This window comes from Culex quinquefasciatus, chromosome 2 (genome assembly GCF_015732765.1).
Source record: "Culex quinquefasciatus strain JHB chromosome 2, VPISU_Cqui_1.0_pri_paternal, whole genome shotgun sequence".
Classification (NCBI taxonomy): domain Eukaryota; kingdom Metazoa; phylum Arthropoda; class Insecta; order Diptera; family Culicidae; genus Culex; species Culex quinquefasciatus.
The window spans coordinates 38469684-38490870 of record NC_051862.1 but is presented as its reverse complement, the minus strand read 5'-3'; the positions used below and the strand labels follow the sequence as shown (position 1 = coordinate 38490870).

General features: G+C 46.9%; 5 protein-coding genes, 1 long non-coding RNA gene and 1 pseudogene across 6 annotated transcripts; 5 read left to right on the top strand and 2 right to left on the bottom strand.

The window, feature by feature from the left end:
- The first annotated feature begins 2712 nt into the window (after positions 1-2712).
- On the top strand, positions 2713-3888 carry LOC6037818 (aminoacyl tRNA synthase complex-interacting multifunctional protein 1). The gene is given in 3 exon segments (XM_001847641.2): positions 2713-2792; positions 2854-2988; positions 2991-3888. Coding segments are annotated over 2 exon segments (966 nt in total). The 5' UTR covers positions 2713-2792; positions 2854-2858; the 3' UTR covers positions 3827-3888.
- Positions 3889-4298: 410 nt separating this feature from the next.
- On the bottom strand, positions 4299-4713 carry LOC6037817 (annotated as a pseudogene).
- LOC6037816 (late histone H2B.L4) lies at positions 4679-5481 on the top strand. The gene has a single exon (XM_038251409.1). It carries the CDS (start codon positions 4988-4990, stop codon positions 5435-5437), a length of 450 nt encoding a protein of 149 aa, XP_038107337.1. The 5' UTR covers positions 4679-4987; the 3' UTR covers positions 5438-5481.
- A 168-nt stretch (positions 5482-5649) lies between these two features.
- LOC6037815 (tetratricopeptide repeat protein 7B) lies at positions 5650-8960 on the top strand. The gene is given in 6 exon segments (XM_001847638.2): positions 5650-5929; positions 5993-6020; positions 6022-6270; positions 6332-7812; positions 7870-8108; positions 8176-8960. Coding segments are annotated over 6 exon segments (2454 nt in total). The 5' UTR covers positions 5650-5802; the 3' UTR covers positions 8506-8960.
- A 76-nt stretch (positions 8961-9036) lies between these two features.
- Positions 9037-11198, bottom strand: LOC6037814 (T-complex protein 1 subunit theta). Its single transcript, XM_001847637.2, has 2 exons — positions 10981-11198; positions 9037-10876 (listed from the first exon to the last, which is right to left on the bottom strand). Exons 1-2 carry the CDS (start codon positions 11038-11040, stop codon positions 9296-9298), a joined length of 1641 nt encoding a protein of 546 aa, XP_001847689.1. The 5' UTR covers positions 11041-11198; the 3' UTR covers positions 9037-9295.
- A 2981-nt stretch (positions 11199-14179) lies between these two features.
- LOC119765918 lies at positions 14180-14501 on the top strand. The gene is made up of 2 exons (XR_005276929.1): positions 14180-14252; positions 14312-14501. It is a non-coding gene; the product is annotated as an uncharacterized LOC119765918 (long non-coding RNA).
- A 2541-nt stretch (positions 14502-17042) lies between these two features.
- On the top strand, positions 17043-18440 carry LOC6037813 (guanine nucleotide-binding protein subunit gamma-1). Its single transcript, XM_038256458.1, has one exon. The coding sequence runs from the start codon at positions 17320-17322 to the stop codon at positions 17530-17532; it is 213 nt and encodes a 70-aa protein (XP_038112386.1). The 5' UTR covers positions 17043-17319; the 3' UTR covers positions 17533-18440.
- Positions 18441-21187: the final 2747 nt, after the last annotated feature.

Genomic DNA, 21187 nt, shown 5'->3' with positions numbered 1-21187 from the left:
AAAAATTAGTTAATTTACAAAATGGTATTCGACTAGCTGGTCGAATGCCAAAAATTTCACTCCGGATAACCGAATCACGATTTTTTAATTTTCTTAAAGGCTGGTATGCAGATCGGAAGGAAAGGGGTCAAGAAACAGCTTCACGAACAGCTAAACAAAGAAGAGGGAGCGATTTCATGGGGCTTTTCTTCACCCTATCTGACTTGCTTGCGCTGCCGCTACTGCCCATTTGATTTTTACTTGAACGGTGCCTTCCGAAGTGCGTATACCGCGAGGTATATCGCTTAAAATGTGAGTCCTACACTCGGTCTTACAATTGGTCCTACACCTACACTTTGACCCCAAAAATGATCTAATGTTTTCTAATTTTCTGTATCATTGTTAATTTTGTCACAGTTAATTTAATAAGCAGCATTTTTAGCAATTTTTCTTAAATTGGGTTCTAAAATGGAGCTTAGATTGCTGATAATATTGTTTACAGAGATAAAGCTTATTTTTCTGAGTAAAATGACCCTTTGTACGACCACAAAAAGTTTAAAATGGATTTTTAAATCAATTTTGAAAAATTAACCTCGTGGTCCTTCTTGACAGAAAAGCTCCTACTTGACAGCTCGTTCCAAGGGGACCATAGTTGATCCATCGAAAAAATGTTGTCTTGTAAAAAAAAAATTTGCATTTAAATGAAAAAAAAAGTGATCAGAAATGGTTTTTAATCGTTTTTTTGCCGTTGTACATAAAAATTGACATAGGGCTTTAGTACCCAATTACCATGGTTGGGTTTTCAGTGTATGAGACTAGGCAAAAATTTGAGGAATTTAATGATACTTTTTGTTGATTTTCTTCTAGATTTTCTTCAAAATGCGAAGATTCGAAAAATGGAAACAATAAATAACACTGATCATCGATTCCTATTTCCGGTACCATATCTTCCAGCCTTCCATCGAATGGGGAAGTAAAACGACAGTCTCGGCTTCAGTTGTTATTATCAGCCATTAGGAGTGGTCTCCCCCGTATAAGTACAACCAACACACCAAACCAAGCCTGTTCAGGTGGAGTCGCTGGTCGATGGAGGGCTTCAGGATCCTATTCAGGTTTTTAAGCGAAGATGGCGTTCAAATTCGTTCAAACGTCCCGCCCGTGTGGATCAATCGGACCGCGCACTGGACTCACAATCACGGGGCACGGGAGAGGGCACCGAATACCTATATTTACACTTAGCATTTTGCGTCCGCCTCGGGATTCGAACCGGCGACCTCTGGATTGTGAGTCCAGTGCGCGGTCCGATTGATCCACACGGGCGGGTGGTACTCGAAGATGGCGTTCGAATTGTGAACGCCCGAAATGTTAAAGTCACGCAGTGGTACCAACTTTACGTAAAAAGTGTGCCAGTGCATTACAGCCACATTTTTTCTCTAATGTTGTTGCTACTGAGCGATTTTGACATTTCGGACGTTCACAATTTGAACGCCATCTTCGCTTAAAAACCTGAATAGGGTCCTGAAGCCCTCCATCGACCAGCGACTCCACCTGAACAGGCTTGGTTTGGTGTGTTGGTTGTACTTATACGGGGGAGACCACTCGTAATGGCTGATAATAACAACTGAAGCCGAGACTGTCGTTTTACTTCCCCATTCGATGGAAGGCTGGAAGATATGGTACCGATCGGATCGTTATTTATTGTTTTCATTTTTCGAATCTTCGCATTTTGAAGAAAATCTAGAAGAAAATCAACAAAAAGTATCATTAAATTCCTCGAATTTTTGCCTAGTCTCATACACTGAAAGTGGTAATTTAAGAAAATTTGCTAAAAATGCTGCTTATTAAATTAACTGTGGCTTTTTGGTGGAACTAAACGCAAATATCGTAAAATGTAACATGCCTCCACATCCACAAAATTGCATGGTTTGCACTCAAACCCCGTTGGTTTGACACCAACTGTTGTCAAACGAACGGGGTCACTTTTTTGTTTGACACCCCTTTTAGACGGAGTTCATAAACACTACCAAACGTTTGTTTTGATAGTGTGCGTGAGTGAGAGCCGTGTAAAAAGTGACAGTTCGTCACTTTGTAATTTGTAATTTTTTGTTGTTTTATTGGTTACGATAGCCTGTTAGTATAAACTTTTTAGTTTGAATTTAACCAATCAACGTGGTACAAACTAAAAAAGTGTCAAACGAAAAAGTGACCAACCACTGGGGGTTGAGTGTACAGCTGTGAACAAGGCTGTGAAAGTTTCACTACATGTTACCGGCTCACATCTCTCTTTTTAAAAATCTCGACATCTTCCCGTTTGAAAAAGGGCCCAGTATTGCAATTGGGTACTAAAGCCCTGTGTCAATTTTTATGTACAACGGTAAAAAACACGTTTAAAAACCGTTTCTGATCTTTTTTTTCATTTTAACTCAAAAAAAAAATTGACAAGACAACATTTTTTTCGATGGATCAACTATGGTCCCCTTGGAACGAGCTGTCAAGTAGGAGCTTTTCTGTCAAGAAGGACCGCGAGGTTAATTTTTCAAAATTGATTTAAAAATCCATTTTAAACTCTTTGTGGTCGTACAAAGGGTCATTGTACTCAGAAAAATAAGCTTTATCGCTGTAAACAAAAATATCAGCAATCTAAGCTTCATTTTAGGACCCAATTCGACCAGCCAGTCGTACACCACTTTTCCAAAACAAAAGTGCGAAGCGAAGAGAAACGCAAAAGAGAATGCAGAAACAAAACAAAAATCTGCCAGTGACAGTCACGACGGTGCTCCGAATTCTACCACGTTGCGTATTTTTCAGCAAAGGTTTCGTAAATTTTGTAATATTTCGTTCAAATATGCACTAACTATTGCTCTTTATTACCAGACTGAATGCTACGCGCCGGTTTTGGTGGAGTAGTGAAAGTAGTATCCCATAGAACCGGATTACTGAGTCGCCAGACTACCGGAAGAATGGCCACATTCGAGCGGGTTCTTTCGAACAATCAAGCGGCCGAAGAGCTGCCCTCGCTCCGGAAGAGTTCAAGGCGTTGAAGAACGAGAAGGCCGCCGCCCGGATCGAGGAACTGAAGGTGGAGAATGCTGCACTGCGCCAGCAGGTGGAAGCCGCGCGCTCGAAGCTCATAGCTCTGGAGGTGCAGAACGGAAAACCACAAATTGCGGTTCCCGGACAGGTGGACACGACTCCCGCGGTAACGGTCAAGGTGGAAGCGAAGCAGGAAGCAGCAGCTAAACCGGCGGCACCCGCCAAACAAGCCGACGATGCTAAACCACCGAAGGAAAAGAAGCCCAAGAAGGAGAAGCCGGCCGCGGATTCGAAGCCAGGCGCGGCCGTTGAAGAACCTCCAATCGACGTGGGTCGGCTGGACATGCGAGTGGGCAAGATTGTGGAGGTTTCGCGCCACCCGGACGCGGACAGTCTCTATCTGGAGAAGATCGATTGCGGGGAACCGACGCCGAGAACTGTTATTTCTGGACTTGTTAAATTTATCCCGATTGAGGAGATGAAGGACCGGTACTGCGTCGTGCTGTGCAACCTGAAGCCGGCCAAGATGCGCGGGATTCTCTCCGAGGCCATGGTCATGTGCGCTTCCACCCCCGAGAAGGTGGAAATCCTTGCCCCACCGGAAGGATCCGTGCCGGGAGATTTGGTCCACGTGGAAGGCTATCCAAGGGTTCCGGACGCGGTCATGAATCCGAAGAAGAAAATCTTCGAAACGGTCGCACCGGATTTGCGCACCAACGGAGAGCTGGTGGCCTGCTACAAGGACAGCACGTTTGTCGTGCCCGGCAAGGGGCCAGTTAAGGCGCAATCGCTCAAGAATGTTAACGTGAAGTGATGCGGTTTTGAGATTGTCTTATTTGTGCTGAAAATAAAGCTTTTTTCGAGGAAATGCATTTTGATATTATGGTCCCTAATTTTACTGCTTTGAAGAAGCAACATTTGAAAAGGGCGCTCAGGTTAATGACCTTAAGGAAGTATTATACTACGACAAACTAACTCGTCAACAAACTTTTTGACAGTTTGCCTACATTTGTTTGCAGTATCTAGGCCTGTATACATTTGGCTTTGATTGCGAGTTTAACAAACTGTCAAAACACAAAAAGTGCGAGTTTGTAAGTTTGCCGTAGTCTAATAGCTCTTTATTTGAATCATAAAATTGTAGAACAAACTTTCATAAGTTACTATCTGCATAGGAAAGCCATGATTCAAAAGTTGTTTTGAATATTCCGATTTTAGCTGAAATGTGGAACTGATTGAAGAATAACTCTTTCGTGAAAATTTTGTTCGTCCTGAAAAGGACGGTTTTGTTGGTTTCGACGATAATTTAATGCGCCTCCGATTCCTCCTGCTTCCGCTTCTCCTGGGTCTTTTTCGGCAGCAGGACTGCATGAATATTCGGTAAGACGCCGCCCTGCGAAATCGTGACCCCGAGCATTAGCCGGTTCAGCTCCTCGTCGTTGCGGATGGCCAGCTGCAGATGACGCGGGATGATCCGAGTTTTCTTGTTATCCCGTGCGGCGTTCCCACCCAGCTCGAGCACTTCCGCCGTCAGATATTCCAGCACGGCAGCCAGATAGACCGGGGCGCCGGCACCGATGCGTTCGGCGTAGTTGCCCTTCCGCAGGAATCGGTTGATCCGTCCGACGGGAAACTGCAGCCCAGCCCGCGACGACCGCGTCTGCTTCTTCGCAGTCAGCTTTCCTCCTTGCCGCGTCCAGACATCTTGATTGAGTTGATTAGGAGACAATGTTCACTCGACGACGATCACAGTTGAAATAAAATTTTAACCGGCCAAACACCTGCTTAAATAGTTTTTGCGTTTGGCATTTCGCGCAACGAAGTAATCGTGTGGCGAATGCCGTAGAATCGGCAAAGCGAGCAAAAGGGGCGGAGCATGCGTTGACGCGTTTTGCGCACAAAACCAGCTCCCACTGTCAAAGTTTCATCATTTCTCGTTGGACCTTCAAGGAAGACACATCACACACTCCAAGTCATCATGGCACCGAAGACCGTTGCGGAAAAGACGTCTGCAGCTGCCGCCTCTGCCTCGAGCTCGACCGCTGCGGCCAAGAAGATCGGCAAGGGCAAGGCAAAGAAGTCGCTCGTTAAGAGCAGTGTCATCGCGAGTGTTGGAGCGGACAAGCCGAAGAAGCGAAAGCCCCGCCGCAAGGAGCACTTCGGAACGCATCTGTACAAGGTGCTGAAGCAGGTCCACCCGGACACGGGCATCTCGTCCAAAGCCATGAACATCATGAATAGCTTTGTGAACGACATCTTCGAGCGGCTGGCCGGGGAAGCGGCCCGACTGGCGCACTACACCTCGCGGAAGACCATGTCCTCCCGGGAGATCCAGACCGCCGTCCGACTGCTGCTGCCCGGAGAGCTGGCAAAGCATGCCGTGTCCGAGGGGACGAAGGCCGTGACCAAGTACACCACCTCGAAGTAGACGCCGGATGCTGCGATTCTTAGAAAACAAACGGCCCTTTTCAGGGCCACCAAAATTCTCACGAAAGAGTTGTTTCTTGAACATTCTGAGGGGGATTCGGCTTGCATGGACGACTTAGTTACCCCTTATTTCGACCATTCTAGAAAATTTCGAATAATGACCCAGTAAATTTCCGACTCCCGTTGACATTTCATTCAACTTTTCTCCGCGAACATTCAAAACAAAACAGAGCAGGCGATACCTCATCAAGGACACGGCTGACAAGTGGCAAGTGTTTTGTAATCTTTGAGTAAAATTCTGTATCAGTGGTCGAAACTTGAAAAATCATCAAGAAAGTCTAGCAAACACGCCCACAACCACCCACAATGACGGGACGGAACCGCAACCCGGTGACCAAGCTGGAGACGACGATCGAGCAGTGCCGCGGGGAGGCCAAGTGGCCAAAGGTGATCGAGCTGGCGGACGAGCTCAAGTCGGGCTACCCGCAAGTTGGTGAGTCATTCTCTGGGGAAGGTTTTTTGCAATTTTCTGATTGAGTTCCGGAATTTCGCGCAGAGAGTTTGGCCAACTTCCTGATGGGGGAGAAAGCTGGAGAGCTACCTGGAGGATCATCCGCCCATCGAGGACAATTTTCACAAGGCGAAGCTGGGGCTGACGGACGCGAAGCGGTATCTGAACTCGGTCATCGGTGAAAGTGGCAAGAAGGCGGGGATTGCGCTGGACGCGCACCTGCTGCTGGCGAAGTTGTTCTACGCGTGTGGCCAGTACGACGAGTCGCTGCAGAGCTTCGTGCTGGCCGAGTTGAACACGCTGTCGGAGAAGCACCTGTCGCCGTGAGTTGAAATTCTTTGGGGGGTGATGCTTTGGGGATCTTGACCATGTTGTTCGTTTCAGGAGAAGCATTCGGATTCTGGCCGAGTCATACGCCATCAAGGGCATGTGTCTGGAGAAGAAGAACGCCAAGGCGCCGTCCAAGTTCAAGCAAGCCGAGCAGGAAACGGAAATGATTACGTGCTTTGAGCGGGCGGCCGACTTGGGGATTCTGTACCTGCAGGGTCAGGACAGTAACAATCAGAACGAGGTTCGTCGTATGGGAGCGGTTTTGGAGACGGGTTTGCAGCGTGCTCCGATCGTGCTGATTAAAACGGGAAAGTTGCAGAACGCCATCGACCGGTACCGGGTCATGCTGAACGCGGTGGAGACGAAAGCCACCCAGACGTTGCGACAAACGTTGGCTCGTCAGCTGGCGGAAGTGTTGCTTCGGGGAGTCTCCGGGACGATCTACACGCCGCCGTCGAACCTGAACACCAAACCAGCGTCCGGGGGGAAGCGGCTATGGGAGCCGCGGAAGTATGCCGCCCGGCAGCAGTTCATCCCGAGAAATCAGCACGAAGAAACGATCCTGCTGCTGTTGATAGCGGAGGCACTTGCGGTTAGGGATGCGGTTCTTTCGCAGAGTCCGGAGTTCCGGGAAGCGAGAATGCACTCGCTGGGTAACGCGACAGCCGTATACGATCTACTGACGCTGGCTACAGTCCGATGGAACCAGGTGGGACTGCTGCACGATTCGCTGGAGAAGGCGCTGAAGTTTGCGTTCGGGGAGGGTCACGTCTGGAAGCAGTACGCGACTTGCTTGATGTCCATGGGTCGCTACCGGCATGCGGTTTGTGCCCTCAAAGAACATTCCAAGCTGGAACCGCAGGACAGTTTGAGCTGTCTAATGGCGGCCCGGCTGTGCTACGAGCATTTGGACCAAATCAAAGAAGGATTGGCCTTCGCTGAAGAAGCATTCAGTCGAGAGTCGAAAGGTCTGCGACGTTCGCGAGCCCAGCTGTACGTCGGGATCGGTCTGCAGCAGGTCGCCGTATCTTCCAATCTAGTCTCCGAGAAAGATCGCTACAACAAACTGGCGTTGGAAGCTCTGGAGCGCGCCGTCCAGCAGGACCCGAACGATCACCTGTCCGAGTACTACCTAGCGTGCCAGCACGCCTTCAACTACAACATCTCGGACGCCCTGATCCATATCACCAGCGCGCTATCGCTCCGCGCGGAACACCCGGCCAGTCTGCACCTCTTCGCCCTACTCCTAACCGCGAACCGACGCCCCAAGGAAGCCCTGGCCGTCGTCCAGGACGCCACCGAAGAGTTCCCCGACAACCTTAACCTTCTCCACGTAAAAGCCCACCTCGAACTCTTCCTCAAAGACGTCGAAACGGCGCTGGAAACGGTCCAGCAGATGCTCTCGATCTGGCGCGAAGTGTACGAGGTGCAGCTGGCCAACGCCGGCAGCGGAATGGAGCACGACCACGAGAAGCACTCGGACACGCGCAGCGTGCTCCAGATGCAATCGTCGCAGATGTCCGACAAGGATTCCAGTGAGCATTGATTTGAGTCGCTTTGAAGTTTCGATTTATAACCGTTCCCCCTTTCAGACTCGATCCACGCGGCATCGCTGGCCGCGTCCCGCATCGAGCACGCCCTCAGCGAAGCGGCCAGCTCGCTGAGCTCGTTCAGTCCGCGGCCGGGCCCGCAGAAGGCCTGGATGATCCAGTTCAAGATCTGGCTGCTGCTGGCCGACGTGTACATCGCGATCGAGCAGCCCAACGAGGCCATCAACTGCATCCAGGAGGCGAGCCTCATCAACCCGGTGTCGCACCAGGTCATGTACAAGGTAACGCGACCGCAAAAATTGGGCCTAAGAATTGCTACAGTAACCACCACTTGTTATTGCGTTTCAGCGCGGTCAGATCCACATCTACCAGCAGCAGTGGGCGGACGCGAAGCAGTGCTTCCTGAACGCCGTGTCCGCCAACCCGTACCACACGGAGGCGCTGCGTGCGCTCGGAGAAGCCCACCTGACGCTGGGGGAACCGCGGCTCGCGGAGAAGACCCTGAAGGACGCGGCCCGCATCGATCCCAACTGTCCGAAGATTTGGTTCCTGCTGGGACGCGTTATGGAGAGCCTCGGTGATTACGCCGCTTCGGCGGACTGCATGGCCACGGCGCTGCAGCTCGAGCCGTCCTGTCCGGTGCTGCCGTTCACCTCGATCGGGTTGGTTTTCGAGTAAATGGGGGAAATGGTAAAATTTGGGATGATCAGCAATTACCGTTACTTTATTATCAGAGGGAAGGGCAAATCCGTTGACTATTTTTAGCGATTCCAGGTGTAATGTGTGTATGTACGTATCCTAGCATAATTATAGAGTTCACTCAAAAGCCATTCGAAATGGTGCACGTAATTGTAGTGTAAATTAGAAACATTTAGCGGGATTTCTTCGGTGTTAAACTTCACAATGGTGTGGTTTGAACGTATCTCGGAGCAAAGTTATACATCATAATCACTATAAATCAAATTACTGTAGCTTGTAGAAGGTTCATGACTTCACGGTAGATCATTCGCACTCACTATTTATCCTTCTGTGATTTTCGGTTTATTGATACATTCATAATTATCAAACAGTATAACCTACAGTTATTGTGTGTGCATTTATCTTCAAGATTCGTCAATAAATGGAGAAAAGTGGAAGGAATTGCATTAATTTGATGACATTTATTTTAAATTGTTGGATTTTCGGAGCAATAATCAAAACTCTAGATTGTTAAGCAAATGGGAGCATTTTCATCCTCCTGGAACGAAAGTGCGTGTATTTGTTCTTGTGTGTTACTGTGTGGTTGTTTATCGAACTTGGGTTCGAATTCTAAAGCGCGGAGTATTTCTCGCAAACTAGGTGAGTGTGAAGTTAGTGTGGAATTAAACAACGACAAGCAATCAATGACGTTATGAAGATGTGTTAATAATAGCGTTAGACAAAAAGGGTAAGTTTTTGGTTTAACCTAAAAGGATGCTTAAGGAGACGTTTAAGATTCGTCGTCACTGTTGGCGCCGCCCTGTCGCGGTTTCGGTCCGCCGGCCCGCTTCGCCATGATGATCTGGTCCACCTTGAGGATCGTGCAGGCCGCGCCGACCGCGTACTTCAGGGCCCAGTACTTGGTCTGGAAGAGATCGTACAGCTTGCTGCTGGTCACGTCGATCGTCGAGGCCTGCTCGGCGTCCAGGTCGAAGCCCTCGTTCTTCTTGCCCTCCTTGTGCGCCAGGTAGAGCTTGTTGACGATCTCCGTCGCGTTGACACCGCTGTTCTCGGCGAGCGCCTTTGGGAAATGCTCGAGGGCGACGGCAAACTTGCGCACGGCGTACTGGTCCAGACCGGGCAGCGTGTCGGCGTATTCGGCGAGCTGCTTGGCCAGTTCAATCTCGGATGCGCCGGCTCCCGGCAGGAAACGTCCATCCCGGGTAAGTCCCTTGAAGGTGTTGACACCGTCATCGATGGCGCGCTCAATGTCGTCCATGTAGTTGTCGGTGGAACCACGGATTACGATGGTGGCGATCCGGCTGTCGGCGCCCTCCGATTTGAAAATGCACACCGAAGTGTCTCCGAGCTCGTTGACGTACACATTGTCGCAATAGCCCAACTCTTCCGTGCTCGGCGCGGTCAAACGAGGCAGAACCGTTCCGTTGACGGCCTTGCTCAAACGACGCAGATCAAACTTGGAGTTCAACCGGACGGCCATCAAACCGTACTTGTTCATGTAGTGCAGAGCCATGTCTCCAAATTTGCCACCGGCGACGATGACCTTGGCTCCGGTGTCGGCAATCGCCTTAATCTGTTGCTCCAGCAGGTTCTCCTCACCCTGGCTGAAGCTCTTCAACTCTTCCGCCGACTTGATCAGCACCGTTCCCTTCGTCTCCGTCTGGATGATGTCCACCGGGCACGAGTACAGCGCAATCTTGGCGTCCTTGGCCGAAGCGATCTCTCCCTCAACGAACCGCTTGAACACCATTCCGTGCACCACTTCCGAAGTGTGCAGTCCACTTCCGAGAATCTTGCACACGCGGATATTGTCCACATTGAAAGTGGTCTTCTCCGGCAGGATCGAAACGCACGCCTTGGTGATCAGTTCCGAAATAAAGTCCTCATTGCCCAGCTGCTTGGACATGATCGAGGCACGGATGGCCTCCTTCACCACCTCCTGGTTACGGTAGTCCTTCACTTCGTGACAAACCAGCGTGGGCAGAATTTCCAGTGCCTTGTCCAGGGCTTTCTCGTAACCCTCGGTGATGTCACTGGTGGTCACTCCCAGCCGCAGCAGCTCCTCGGCCACCTCCAGCAGCGCACCACAGAAAATGACCACAAAGTTGGTCCCATCACCGACCTCCGCCTCCTGCATCTGGCTAGCCTGAATCATCAATTTCGCCGCCGGGTGTTCCACATCCAGCTCCCGCATAATCGTCCCAGCATCCGACGTCACAAACTGCTTCTCAATGTGATTAATAATCATCTTGTTCATCCCGTTCGGACCGTACGCCGACCGCACCGAGCTGGCAAACTCCTTGCACGCGCTAATGTTACGGTACACTGCCTCCTCCAAGCCGGAATAAGCCTAGAAGAAAAATTCTCACGTGAGTCATCGACCCCCGCAGAAAACCCGCTTTCCCAGAACCGATCCGTCCCCGTTCACCCCCGAGAACCGTGTTTCACACTTACACGAGCGCCTTCCTTCAGCATCGAAGCGAAACCGGGGGCCTTCGGAACGTGGAGAGCCATTTTTGTGCACAGATTTTTTCCTTTTTTCGTCGCAGGTCGACCGGACCAAGAAACACAACCTCAAAAAACAGGAGGACGAGAGAAAATGACGATGAGAGTACGGTGCTGCGGCCGTGAGGAGCGATGCTGTTCTGCGGGCCAGAAAACATGAGCGAACACCCACGAAAGAAAAATTGAAAAGGGGGATGTTATCGTTTTGCTGTCAACCGCCGGAGTGAAGTAAAACCGAGAAGTTTCTGATGAGGTACTAGATTGGGACAACTGGCTAAAATGGGTCAATTTGGTCATTATGCAAAAATCAGGACGGTGCTGTGTCCTATCCCTCGCCTAGACCAGACCAAAATCCATGATAAAGCTGACAGACCAAGACTGTCAGACCAAAGAACAAAAAGTAAACAATCTTGGTCTTCGACGTAGGTGCACACAAATCAAGAAAAGAAAATTTGAAAAAGAATTTTATTTTTCCAATTCAATGACTGGGTTTGGACTGCAAAATTGAATGGACGTCAGAAAATGATTAAACAGTGAGGCGTGCTGTACACCGACAATTAAAAAAGCAGTTAAAAGCCTCATTCTTCCACTTTAATTTTTGATCGCGTTTTCGGTTTACACCTGAAAAATCTTGAAATTATTTATACGGATTTGTGATTCCTCTCTTTCCACCATTCCCTTGGCAAAAATAAATAAAATTATCGCGGTTTATGTTCATTCGGTAATTTCGGAATACACCCTTCCGACAGCAGCTGAAGATTCATGCAGTCCCACGTCGCATGTTCGGGTGCAGACCTACGGAAGACCTTGCCGCGAGGATAGGTGAGTGAGAATACGCGAGCCACCTACGCAAGCACCTACGGCATAATTCCTCGGGCTCCCCAGGTCAACCATAACCTACCCCAGGTTCTCCGTGCAGGATGCATTGGGGGTAGAAAGCGGATAGAATAAGCAAAAGATCAAAGCAGGCCATGAGGCATACTTTCAAAGTGGTTTGTATCTGAAAAAGAATTTGTATTAACAAAAGGATCAAACATAAAAAGGCGATACTAATTAATACTTCCCTGCGACCTTGGAGGTCTCACGGTTGGATATCTAGCCGTGGACACCAAGCTTGGTAGCAATCCTCGTCAGTCGGTGTGGTATTGATCACAGCTGGTGTTTATTTGACCCTCCGTCGTCTGTTGTATCCTGCGGCTGCGTAGCAAGTCAGATGCACGCTCATTTAGTTTGAAACGAAAAGAACAAAAGAGAACACAAGAAAACATTACATTCTGATAGTGAGTTTCAACTCAGATGTAAAGTGCAATATAATATTAAATATAAATAAATATAATAATATTTTCACTTCATGATTCTTTATAAACACTTTATTTATTTTGCTTTCACTATAACTTTCACTATTTCTTCGGGTCGTCTAATTTTCGCCGTATTCCCTTACTTGGAGAATTCCGCATAACTAATCACTGCTGGTTTGTAGTGTCATGTCGAACAAGTTACAAGCTAACACAACAGTGACGCAGAAACAGTACTTTACAAGCACGGTAATTTCCACACGATCTCCCAGTGAATTAATACCAAGCTTTAACTATTTTTACACAACTATTGCCTAAAATTTCTAAAATGTCCAAAGCAGCTCAGCAAAACTCACAGGGAGCGTTCCACAATTTAACTCCATCCGGGGGGAGCTTATCCCTTTGTACCCTCGTGTTTGTTTCCTTTGACCAGTAGTCTAGGTAGTCCAACAATGTTCAGCACTAGTTTGAATCGAAAGCTTCAACAGCTAAACGGATCAAACTATTGCTTCCCTTGCTGAACTAACTATACTATTGTGACTAAGGAAACAAAAGGATAAAACCTCGGATAAAACAGCATGATTTGATGTTCTAACAAGTACGTTCAAGGTACGTTCAACTAGCCAGCTGCGAGACCCATCAGCCCGGCCGGGAACCAGTCCATATCTGTCGAGTACAGCATAGGGTGTGATTCACAAAATATCAAATACAGTGAACACAACACTAATGCCCTAGCTAATGCCATACATATGGACTGGCGAGATGGAAGCACGTGGACACCTCCCCCAATTATCGCGATTTATGTTCATAGATTTAAAATTATCAGAACATATTCAATTATTGAATTTAATTTTGCTCATTTGAATTGTTTGAGATACAAAACTATAAATTTTTAGATTTTTTTAAAAGTTCACATTTGTGATTCAATATTTCAATTTTGTTTAACAATATTTCAGAACGAGGATGGGGCAAAAGATAAAAGTACGTACACTCAAACCCCGATGGTTTGACACCAACTGTTGTCAAACGAACGGGGTCACTTTTTAGTTTGACACCCTTTTTACATGGAGTTCACCCACAGTAAGAAAGCAGCTGATGTGACAAAACGTCAAACTTAAATTCTGACAATAGCCGAAGAAGAGAATAAGTAGTACGAAGAGACACAATGAAAAGGAAACAGTGTGCGGTCAAAACTGATAGACAAATCAGTTGTATGCAAAACCATGCGTAACCATGGTTGTACGTATTGGTATGTTCAGGTCGTGTGTCGGCTGTTGATCACCAGACAACGCTGGCGTCACCATGATTTCAAGCAAAACATTGTAAAACGGCCATTGTCATTTTTCAAAACATTGAGAAAAACGAAAATGAAATTTGCAACTAGTAATTCAATTCCTATTTTAAGAAAAATGAGCAATTTACTATGATTATTCACTCAAATAGCGTAAAACTAGTGTGCTTATGCTTCGCTAAATTCAAATTCACGGGAAAAGTTTTTTCCCCAAGAAAATCAATGAAAAAAATAATTAGGCCTCGTGCGAAAGTTTTACCAGTGCGGGATCGAGCTGGGCCCTTTGCGTGATAGCACCTTTGTAAACAGTGACAGTTTCGTTTTCCAGTTGGACCCTAGGCCAAACACGATGACGGTTTGTTTATGTTGTTCTTTTGTTTTGGCCTGGTAGGCCAAACCAAAACAGAGTTTGCTTTCTTGTTGGGGCCTTTTCAATCAAACTTTTGTTTTAATTTTGAAAGGGGTTTTTTATTTTATTTTCGCGGCCAATTCGATAGAATTCCGAGTAATTGAGGGCAAATCGTGATATTGTGATGTGAAAAATAGAATTTTACAGTGGAAAATGTTGTTTATTCTGCAATAAGGTTGGGAAGTTGCCGTGGCTGCCGTGTTATGTTCCTTCTGCATTTGTCAAGGTCAGTAACTTTTTAAGGTTTTTAAAATGATAATACTTAGATAAGTTTCTATTTTACAGACAAATTCCTTTAGTGTTCATAATCCAGATGATCGCTTCGGCTGGTGCTTCTAGCATTCTCTGGATTTTCATATACTTATAATGGACGAACTTGTATGAATCAAGCTGCTGAAATTGTCGCTGAAACCAGGCCACAATATCGCTAGGCCGTTCGTAAAAAGCTACTGGGTCGGTGGACGGTCATGAGCAACTCCCAAGAAAAAAGCGGAGCACTAGCAACGGAGAGTTTCATCGGAACGAGATGGCGACGGTAAGACACGGGAATGCAAACTAATGTGAGAAATGGCTTCAGGAAAGATCGAAAATCCGATAGCCAATGTTCCACGATGGAGTTTCTACTCGGGGCAAGACAGTGAAGAAACCAGAACAATCGAGAGTTACTCCGGGAGCAAACGGGAGGAATCAAGAGTAACTTTGAGAAACGAGAGAAACCATGCAATTCTCTAAGAAATGTCAGTTTTGACATTGATGACGTTTCTCTCCGTTTTTTCAATCCGTCACTCTTCGTCGGAATCAAGTGAGGTTAGGTTGCTGTTTTTTTTTCAAAAACGGTAGTTAATTGGATTTTATTTCACCCCAGGGACGTTTTCGGTTACGAACCGGCCAAAATTTAAATCATAGGCATAGGTTCCTAGATTCCCAAGAAAACCGTGCTTACGGGACCACCCGGAACGAGTTTAACTCTGTTGGTGGATTGCCCGTCAAACATACTTTAATCGCCGTACCCGGAAGGGAGTTTCTGGAGAGTTCAAGAGCGTGGGCGGTACATTTTCGCGATGGCCTGTGTGGTTCTGGCAGCCACCAGCCGGGTGAAACTTCTTGACAAGACGCTGCTGCGTCCCGATCGTTGTGCCGGACGAGAAACTCTCCGTTGCGTACCACACTCGAATAAACCGCACCTGTGCGGTTGGCAAACTGCACAATAAATCCAAGGCGGCGAAATCTTCCAGAATCTGCCGAAATGCCAGCACTTCGATGTTGATCGATTCACAGAGCTGACACTTCGCACATTGCCTTCATCGTGTACCGTATGCTGACCAGATAGGCATTAGTCTGGTGGTTGACCTGGACCGGCGGACTTTGGATCGCGCAGCTGCATTTGAATTGTTTAAAATCTCACTAAATAAAAAAAAAAACATGTTACATGCCGGAATGCAAAAGAAACGTCCTGGGCCGGCCGAGAAACCCATGTTTGCTCACACTGGAAACCCATGTTTGCCCACCAAGCTGGACACGTCATTTCCGGGTGGTTAATCGAGCACTCGGTTCACCTTTTTAAGGTCTCAATCTTCCTCAGCGGCAAAGCGCAGTGCTTTTCCAATAAAAACACAAACACGAAAATTGTTGTTTTATTAAGTATCATAAACAGCTAACAAGAATGTCAATTTTCGTCTAAATTTTCCTAGAAATCTCAATATTGATTATGACTTCCTATATATTACTTCGTAGCCCATTTCCCAGCTGTTGATGCCGGTAGCTCAACCTTCTCCACAAATCCAAGGCAGCTAAATCTTGAAGAATCTCCTTGATCATTCCACCAGACGGGTGGCACCAGCACGTGGATGATCTGATCGATCTCTTACGGATGAACTGCACGTGCAACTAAGTGCTTACGGAACTTTGCGCCTCATACAGTGCCCTTGACGCGCGCCTTATGCTGACAAGATCGCCAGTCGTCTGGAGGATGTCCTGGACCGGCGTTGGCTTCTTCGCTACACTGCCCTCGACCTTGACCATTCTGTGTTGGGCGTCATTGTCATTCCCGGCTCAGTACTAACGGTCGCATCTTTCAACCGGAGAGTGGACCCCGACGAGCTTCTGGATATATTTCCACTGCTATTTCCTCCCCGACCCGACGACGAGAAACAAGTGGCCGTTGTCAACGTCGTGGTCGTCATTGTCACTGCCGGATGTGCCATGCTATTGGGCATCTTTGAAGGGTGGATGGCTCCGGCCAATCAAACTAGCGAAAGGAAAAAATATCACAATCTCAAACAAAATCTTCAATTCAGCAAATCTTCTCAAAGAATCTTACCTGGTACACGTTCCACGCACGCGGACACTTGTTCCCGATCGGTCGGAATGGATCGCAAACATCCACCTAATAACAAGATATTCCGTATACAGCACAACATTATATTTAAGCAAGTTTTCTAAAACAAAATCTCCGCTTTTTAAAATTTTCTACGCGCAACACAAACAGTCAGATGTAAATAAACCAAATGTCATTTTCGCTCTTCTCTCATTTTTCATCTTTTCTCTCTCAGAGAAATCTAGAGCAAATGGGAGCAAACGGGAGGAATCGGGAGGAATTTAGAACAACCGAGATGAAAGAGTTGAAAAACTGTCAAAATGAAATTTCAGAGCAAACGGGAGCAAAGCAGAGGAAACGAGAGGAACTTGGAGTAATAAGAGTTACTCCCTTGCTCACTGTCTTGCCCCGAGAGTTTCTATCATTATCCAACCGAAGATTGGATCCGAAGACTGCCGATCGAAGGAAAAATGAAGTTACAGAATAAATAAAATCTATTTGCAAACATTGTTGGGTTACATTTATTTCAGTTGTGAATTTTGATGGATAAAGACGATAGATTTTGAACATAATTTGTATGGAGAGTCTCCTATGTTGTTTTTTTTTGCGTTCGACCTTCATTATTTCGACCTTTCCGTAGAAGACCAAATCGCGTTCCGTCATTACCGGCCCCTCCCTGCTTATATTTCTTCCAGCAAAAAACGATAACTTCATCCATCTTGTTTTTCACCACCCGTCAGAATTCGAGCAGCAGCAGCAGTTTTCCCGTCGTCACTCCGTCGTTTTTTCGCAGTTTCACGCCCTAAAACCTACACCAACCCGTGCCGGAAGTGCCCATTCTCGCGTCCCGCCGTGAAAACCCACCGATTCCGTCGTACGTCGTCGCCACCGCCGCCGCCGAGGTCGATTTCCGTTTTTCGCAGTCGCGCCAGAGGTCATCGCTATCATCAACATAGGGCTATCGGAGACCGCAGTAATGGACATCATAGCATCGAACCTACAGCAGCAACGGGCCATCACGGAACAGCTGCGACGGGAGGCCGCGATCCAGCGCGTCCCGGTCACGCAAGCCGTGGCCGACATCGTCAAGTACGTGACCGAGCATGAGGGCGAGGACTGCCTGCTGGTCGGATTCAGCTCCCAGAAGGTCAACCCGTTCCGGGAGAAGAGCTCATGCCAGATTCTGTAAGGTGGCGGCGGGAAGTTGTCCGGAAGAGTACCGATAGCGAATCTCATTTTGAATTTGTCGTGCAGAAGGGGCGAAAAGAGGTAAATTACCGTGGGAAATTCCGGAACATTCGTCGTTGCGTTTTTTGCGTTTCTAGTAAAGAGAGGGAGGGAGATCGAGAGATGACGTCACCCTTTGTCGTCACTGTTTTATCGCTGTACCGTGTGCATTTTACCGGATGAATCGTTGTTCGAACGAGGGCAAGCTCAGAAATGTAAAACACACTAATCTTTACTAGGTAATTAATAGAGATCGCTTTGTGTCGTGCTGTAGAAGAATCATCTAATGAACCGGAAACAAGAAAAACAGGAATCTAGGGCTTTTAGGCAATAATATGAAACAATTAGAAACTTTTTGATTTGTTTTCCCTTGCAAGGATTTGAAGCAGGTTCTACGCCTGACGTCCTTGGCAGGTTAAATTCCTTCCCTCCTCATACAAACAAGCACAATCCATAGTCGCAATCATCAGAAATAATCACAATAAAATGCATCAGCAATACATGATGAGAAGCTTTCACCTCCTCCAAACATTGCCACAAATCACCATCAGAGATGCCAACTTTTTGAAAGAAAGCAACCAAATCTAACAAATAAATACAAACTGACACTAAACGGAATCAAACATATACGGATATATGTGACCTATTGCTATATAAAACAAAGTAAAAAGCATATACTATTTATTAAATGTTACTAACTGGCATCTTCAAGCGTGTGCGTTGCAGGCGGTCCCCCTCACAAGCGCTCCCGAAGTGAACGACGGCGATGGCGAATTTGTGCCGCCACCGGGAGGGGCCCCGCACGCACACGCTGGAGCAATAAAACGTAAACTATTTATGTATTGTGTACACCAAAAACGGAAAACAAAACCTAGCTGCGTTTAGATTTAATTCATCCGAAAAGTCCCTATACTATTAAACAACATAAACTGAGATCCACATACTTGATTATTTTAATATTTATTATTCTTGCATGAGTCGGGGTTCGATCCCCCGTCCTTTGAATTAGTAGGCAAACATGCTAGCTACTAGGCCATCATGGCTTGGTGAGCTAAGACTGGAATACTGTTACATACCGTAAACTGGGGTGGCTTTGATAGGTTTTTGAAATGCCCATCAAATTAATATCTCAACATTTTAGAAATTTTTGAGTATGTAAGCATTAAAGGATAACTTATTATCGAACATATATGCAAAAATGTGTCTGTTCCATTGGATGTATCAAAATTGCTGGAAAAATCAAATTTCTATCAATTTCACCCCGGGCTATCAAAGTCACCCCACTTTACGGTACTAACTTATACGCGCTGGGTCTTTGTCCATTTCACAAGGGTTTGGAAGTTCTAAATAACGTTTGAATCCGATTGATGCAAACGTTCATTAGGGCGTGGCTTGACGATTCAAGCTGAGGTACTTCACGCACGGCTAGCCTGCGTGACCCAACGCTAGTTAATCTGAAGAAAATAATGTTTTTCTAGGTAGTCGAGATTCACGTCGGTGTTAGGAAAGTGTGATATTATTTGATCAATTGAAAACATTATAGGCATTATCAGTCTGATGAAATATTACCTTAAAATTGTTGTAATATTTGAAAAAATGAATGCTGGAAAAATTATGTCATTTCTGATTTAGTTCAGTGCTTACGAAATTTCGACATTGTTTGTAATATGTGACAGAACACTCCAACCGTCTTCACCTCGACAAGCTGATTTTGACATTCTACTTTCGTTCGTTTCACACACAAACAAATTAATGCTACACAAAGTCACTCACACAGTCATTGACCTCTCTCTAGAAATATAATCGCTCAGAGAACGGTCGTTTGACATTCTACTGAGATTCAGATCATCTCTCCCATGATAGCACTCAAACGACTTCTGTCACCACGCAGCAAACACATGTAAGAGAAAAGAGAGACGTAAAAAGAGAGAAAGAGAAAAAACTCGTTGCCTCGTTCGGGCGGCTACTTGAGTGGTGCTCATTTTTGTTCGTTTCGTCTTTGTGTTTACGTTCACCGACCGTCGCCAAGCAATGACGATCATGATAGGCGCTGTGTGTCAGCGATCAAATTTCGTTTTCGGAAATGATCGCTGATAGAAAGTTCTATCGTGACTCGATCGTAATTTCTCGACTCACGATCTAGATTTATCGATCAAAATATTAAGATCGTAATTTTTCAGTAGTAGATTGAGATCATTCGATCGTTATTTCTCGATCTACCATCGGCAAGTTACGATTGACGATCGAGTATTGACATAGGACTATGTCTCTTCTTACTATATTGGGGGGCCAGTTCAGAAATTCGATCCAAAGCGTCACTTTTAAGCGTTAAAAAAGGGGACATTTTGAACGCTTATATCTTTTTTCCCTGTGAATTAATCCAGATGGTTGGACCACCAATCGAAAGAGGAAGACTATTGTTTAACTACATAGATAGTCTGACTAAACATAGTTAAAGCACTTAAAACATGCAATCAAAATGAGTAATTTTTCAGTACACATCGGACAGATGACCAATCAGAGCGAGCGTATGCATTCGAGACCGCGCCCCTTTTGTGCCGTTCTCCGGCTGTGCCGCTATTTAAGCAGAAAATTTTGCAAAAGCAAGTCACTTCACTCTGTCTCTAGTCGTTGACGTGAGAAGTTCGATTTTGGTTACTCAAGTTGAGAAGTTACGGAAGTTGTTGGCAGTTACCAACGAAGTTGCCATGGGCAAGCGCGGCGGAGGCGCCGCTCCCGGCCAAGGGTCGGCCAAAGTCATCAAGGGTGACCGGAATTCCCTGCTCAATGCAAACCCGTACGCACCTCTTGCGGGCGGAAGCGGAGGTACAACGGTTGAGAAACGGATCAAACTGCCACCGATCTTCACTCCGGTGAAGGATATTGCCAAGCTGATGGAGGCCATGAACAAGGTGAAGCTCCACCCAAACTACAAACTGTGCAGTACGGGAACAAAAATCCTGTGCTGTACTGAGGAGTTGTTCAACGGGGTAAAATCCTTCTTCAAGCAAGCGAAGATTGAATTCTACACGCATGATGTGGCCGCGGCCAAGCCAATGAAGGTGGTTATTCGGGGGCTCCCAGCTCGCGAGAAACCGGAGAACATCATGGACGAGCTGGTGAAGGTTCACAAACTCAAGCCGGTGGCGGTGTTCGAGATGACTCGCCAAAACAAGGAAATCAACTACCGGGACAGCTTGTACCTGATTCACCTGGAACGCGGTTCTGCCACCTTGGCGGAACTGAATAAGATCAAGGCCATCGCTCACATCGTTGTGGAGTGGGAAATGTATCGACCGCAGCACCGGGAAGTGACGCAGTGTAAAAACTGCCAGGCGTTCGGACACGGTACCAAGAACTGCGCTATGGCGCCGAAGTGCCCCAGTGTGCGGGACCTCATTGCGAGGTTGACTGTGAAGCTGAAATGGACGACGAGACCGCCGTGAAATGTGAACTGCGGGAACAACCACCCCGCCTCCGACAAGGCTTGTCCCAAGCGGGCCGAGTTTATGCTGATCCGCAAGAAAGCTTCAACCCGAAACCAGCCGAACCGGTCCAACCGCGGCAAATCTTTGACGAATGACGACGAGAACTTCCCGGAAATCCCGCGGCGTCCT